The sequence below is a fragment of the Cystoisospora suis genome (assembly GCF_002600585.1).
Source record: "Cystoisospora suis strain Wien I chromosome Unknown contig_12128, whole genome shotgun sequence".
Taxonomy (NCBI): Eukaryota; Apicomplexa; class Conoidasida; order Eucoccidiorida; family Sarcocystidae; genus Cystoisospora; species Cystoisospora suis.
In genome coordinates this window covers 716-5150 of record NW_027164891.1, presented here as the reverse complement: position 1 = coordinate 5150, position 4435 = coordinate 716, and the positions used below count along the sequence as shown (strand labels likewise).

Here is a 4435-nt window from a genome sequence, read left to right as displayed (position 1 = left end):
AGATTCCTCTTTCCACTTTCTCTCGTGTTAAGCGAGAAGATGCGAAGAGGAAGAAAAAGAAAAGCTTCAGAAGATCGCACACTTTGTTTACGGATCTAGCAAGCTTTCTTTCTTTCTTTCTTTCTTTCTTTCTTTCTTTCTTTCTTTCTTTCTTTCTTTCTTTCTTTCTTTCAAGCTTTAGAGACATCTCTTAAAGAGATCGATGAATCACTTCAAGTCATTCGAAAACGTAGACATCTTTTAGAGGAGCACCAACGTCTTGTGGAAGCTCAACAGGAGAAGCAGATGAAGCTTCAACTAGCCAAGCAACGCATGCAAGAACTAGAGAAAGATATCGAAGAAAAGGAAGAGAAGTTTCTACGGAGTATACATGAACAAGATTGGGATTCTTCTCCTGATGCTGAAGATGAAAGTTCTCTTACAGATTTCGAAAGCGGAGGTAGGCAAGGCCATCAGTCTAGAAATTGAGGGATTCTCTCTGCATGCAGTTTCCTAAGAGGGGTGTACGATGTCGCTCTCAACTGAGGTGTATGTACACCTCAGTCAGGACCGTTGAAAGATGTATAAAGTAGGGGAATACCCATAGTAAGCAACTCTTAGGGTGAAAGCGAAGTGACTATTCATATGTCTACCGAATGGATATAGATATGATACATGTCTTTTCACTAGAGAATATCTTTGCTGATACTTGTGTGTTTAGATATGCCCCCCCACCTGCCTCAACTGAAGCCTTCTTATTCTTCCTTCTGTACTGAGTAAGAGCAATCCAGTTCTCTCACTATAAACGTACATCTACCCTGTCTAGACACCCGGCATACTGCGCCTCTGCTGGTTCTGTTCAAGGGGTACATATGAATGAATATCTATGAATACAATGTATGTATATGTGTGTATGTATATGCATGAATATGTATGCATGTATATTTAAAAACGAATATGCGTGTATATGTATGCATATGTATGGAATCCTACGAAGACGGATGAATATGAACGAAGCTGAAGTGCATGCATCCTATTCCTATCTTGACTTCGACGGTCATAGAGCAGGGAAGGTAAGCGGAGGGAGTGCGTTGTGACTGTGCAATCATAAGAAGAAAATGAGAAGCAGCGCGGACCACGCGATACAAAACTTCAGCTTCATCAAAGTTCAGGTGTACATACACCTACCTCCATGTGGATTATGCACCTTCCCTTCCTCTACTTTCGCCTCAACTTCAATCCTTGTTTCTTTGTCTCTTTTCTTCTCCCTTCATCTTTATGTCTTCCCTCTTCCATTTCTTTTCTTTCCTCTTCCTTATTTCTTTCTTTTTTTCTCTTCAGCTCGATGGATCTCTGTCATCTGTAAAGAAAAGAAAGATGAGTCCACTAAGATCTCCGATCAAGTGAGGTCTTTAACTTCTTCTTTAAGCAGTTGCAAAGGTCAAGGTGAATCAGCTGGAAATTCTCTTCGTCGTCTTTTACCTTCTCTTCGTGAGAATCTCCTTCGTGCATCGAAATACACGCCTTTGACTGGGAAAACTTCTTCCTCCTCCTCCTCCTCCTTCTCCTCTCATACAAAGAAACATTCTCTCTCTTCTTCTTCTTCTTCGATATGGCCTATACATTTGTTGCATGAAAGGAAAGGAGAGAACCCGCCACATCGAAGAGATGCCCTCCCCGATGATCTATCAAATCCCTTCTTCTTTAAGAAACACAAGACCCTCTCTTCTTCTTCTTCTTCTTTAGCGTCACGTTCTCAGGAGTATTGCTTTATCCCTGACGAAGAGATCTTAGTTCAAGATTCGTCGCTTGTCCTTTCTGTATGCACGGAGGGTCTGAGAAAGCGAAGAGAGAAAGATATCGGTGAAGAAATAAATGTTTTGAGAAGAGAAGAAGTCAAAGTCTCTGAACTTCTAACTGGCCAAGGAGGGACAGGAAGAGGCGGAGCAGCAGGAGGAAGTGTGTGTATACAAGGATGGCTGTTAGACATGAAGGAACAAAGCGAAAGAGATCACGCCTGCGCTTTCTGCAAAAGAGAATTCCTGCTGGATGAAGAAATTCTCCAAATGCAAAAAGAGGTCGAGATGAAAGTACAGGTAAAATACAAGCAATGAACGACTTCGACCACCTCTATAAGACTACGACGGCGACTACCTAAGGAGCAAAACCCGCATGCAACTCACAAACCAGACACATGCAAACAGACATATCTCTACACACACACACATACCTATATATATATGTATATATATATGTATATATGTATATATGTATATATATATGTACAGATTTACAGGTGGATTGGGATAAGTCACGTCATATGGGTAGAAGTTGGAGCACGTGTATACATTCATAGATGTATGTAGACATAAGCATGTTTGTATATGCCTCTCTCTCTCTCACTATATATATATATATATGTAGATGTATGTATACATGTTTGGATTAACTATATAGGTTGATTTGCAGGCTGCTGAAGGTGTTGATGTACATGACAGAGATCTGAATTGTGTTGACCTTTCTCTTTACCTCCCTGCTTCTCTTCTCTTTACACCTCTCTCTTCCTTTCTCCTAAGAGAGAAGCCTCACTTCTTTCTCTTCTCTCACTTCTTCTTCTTCGTCTAATTTTTCTCCTATCACCCGTATCTGTCTTTACTCGATCTCTACTCTATCGTTAATCTATCTATCTTCAGTCGATCTGAATCTATCCATCTAGAAGACTGTTTTCTTCACGGTGTGAGGACCTGGCTAGCTTCTTCTTCTTCTCATTAGTGACATATGTGTGGGCCTCCTCGATGTCTCGATGCTTCCTAACAGCTCATGCACTAGCATTACGTCTCTTCTTCCTCTTCTTCGTCCTCCTCCCTCTTCGCAGTCTCATTCAAACAGCTTCACTACGTCGTGCTTTTTGCTCGGCTCATCTCTTCCCAACATCTTTGTCTAATTTTTATGCACATATACATGTCTATCTATTTGTCTATGTACCAATCTGTATTCATATCTAAAGAGAAAGAGAAAAGGCGAGATGGAGCGACAGGGAGAGAGGAAGGTGTCTAGAGATGCTTCAATATGATACGGTGATACCGAGTTTGTCTTCTCTTTCTTTCATTCCTTCCTTTCTGCTTATCAACAACACTATACCAGGTGTCTCTCTCTCTTTCATCGTTCTTTCACTACACCTTCACCTAGACTTAGATTTCGCAGCTCTCACTCCTCCTCCTGCTCCTCCTCTACTTAGCAACGATAAGACGCAGGGTGCATGCCCTGGTGTGTTTCTTGATCTTTCTGTCTTGATCGAATATCCTCTCTCCTCCTCAACTTCGATGCTTTCTTATTTGCTGTCGCTTCTTCCTTTTCTTTGCTTGCGAATCCGATTCGAAGGCCGTCCCAGCTCAGATACAGAAGTTACGGCTACGTCAAGAAGAGATACGAGATGCCCTACCTCAGCTCCAAGAAGAAATGCACGTCATTCAGAGTATAGAAAAGCAAAGCGAGGAAGTTCAAAAGACACTTCAAGTCCTGCAAACCCTTCAACAGGTAAAGAGATGATACAGCCGCGTTAGAAAAGAACAAGAGTACAAGACAGCCTTCCTCTCTATTTCTTCTCTCCATGGTGTGCGCGTATCAAGCTAAGTCTTCTACAGAGGCCTATATACCCAGTACATAAAGTTATATGTATACATATATACATGTCTATACGCCTATATATCTGTACAAGAGGTATGGAGGCTGAATGAAAGGAGAAGAAGAAGATTCGCGAGGGATGAAAAAGAAAGAAAGAAGCAAGGCGTGATCAGAGTTGTGTATGTTCTTTCATTATAATGGTGATGGTATGGATAGAGAAGAAGAAGAAGAATCAGTGGCGAAGTAACAGACAGAAACTCTTCGCTCATCTAGAAGGCTCTCTTCTGCTTCTTCCTTTCTACTCGTGTGTAGATAGGGACAATCTCTTGATATCTATGAGGACTTTCGTCTTATTCTCTTTCATCATATCTACAGGTCCAAGCAACACACACACACAAATAGAGCACCCTGCGTTCCTACAGCCTTAGCTCTTATATACGGTGTCTGCTCCCTTGTATGTACATGTGTGCCCATATCAATATATCTATTTATATATGTATATATGTATATATCTGTGTGTACATAGAGAAGGATCTGTACGTATGCATGTATGACTACAAATGTATGTATATATGAATATGTATGTATACGTCTGTATGTGTCAATATGCATGTATGTATGTACATATATGTATGTATGTATGTAAATATGTATATATGTATGTATGTATATATATGTATGTATGTATGTATGTATGTATGTACGTAGGTATGTATGTATGTATATATGTATGTATGTATGTATGTATGTATGTAGGTATGTATGTATGTAAATATGTATGTATGTATGTATGCATGTATGTATGTACCTATATGTATATGTATCTATGTGT

General features: G+C 40.2%; 1 protein-coding gene across 1 annotated transcript; it reads left to right on the top strand.

Annotated features, from left to right (window-relative positions):
• Positions 1-177: 177 nt before the first annotated feature.
• On the top strand, positions 178-3516 carry CSUI_011472 (smc n terminal domain-containing protein; the record flags this gene model as incomplete). The annotated part of the gene is made up of 3 exons (XM_068071570.1): positions 178-439; positions 1321-2075; positions 3361-3516. Coding segments are annotated over exons 1-3 (1065 nt in total), but the record flags the coding sequence as incomplete, so codon positions are not given.
• Between the last annotated feature and the right edge of the window lie 919 nt (positions 3517-4435).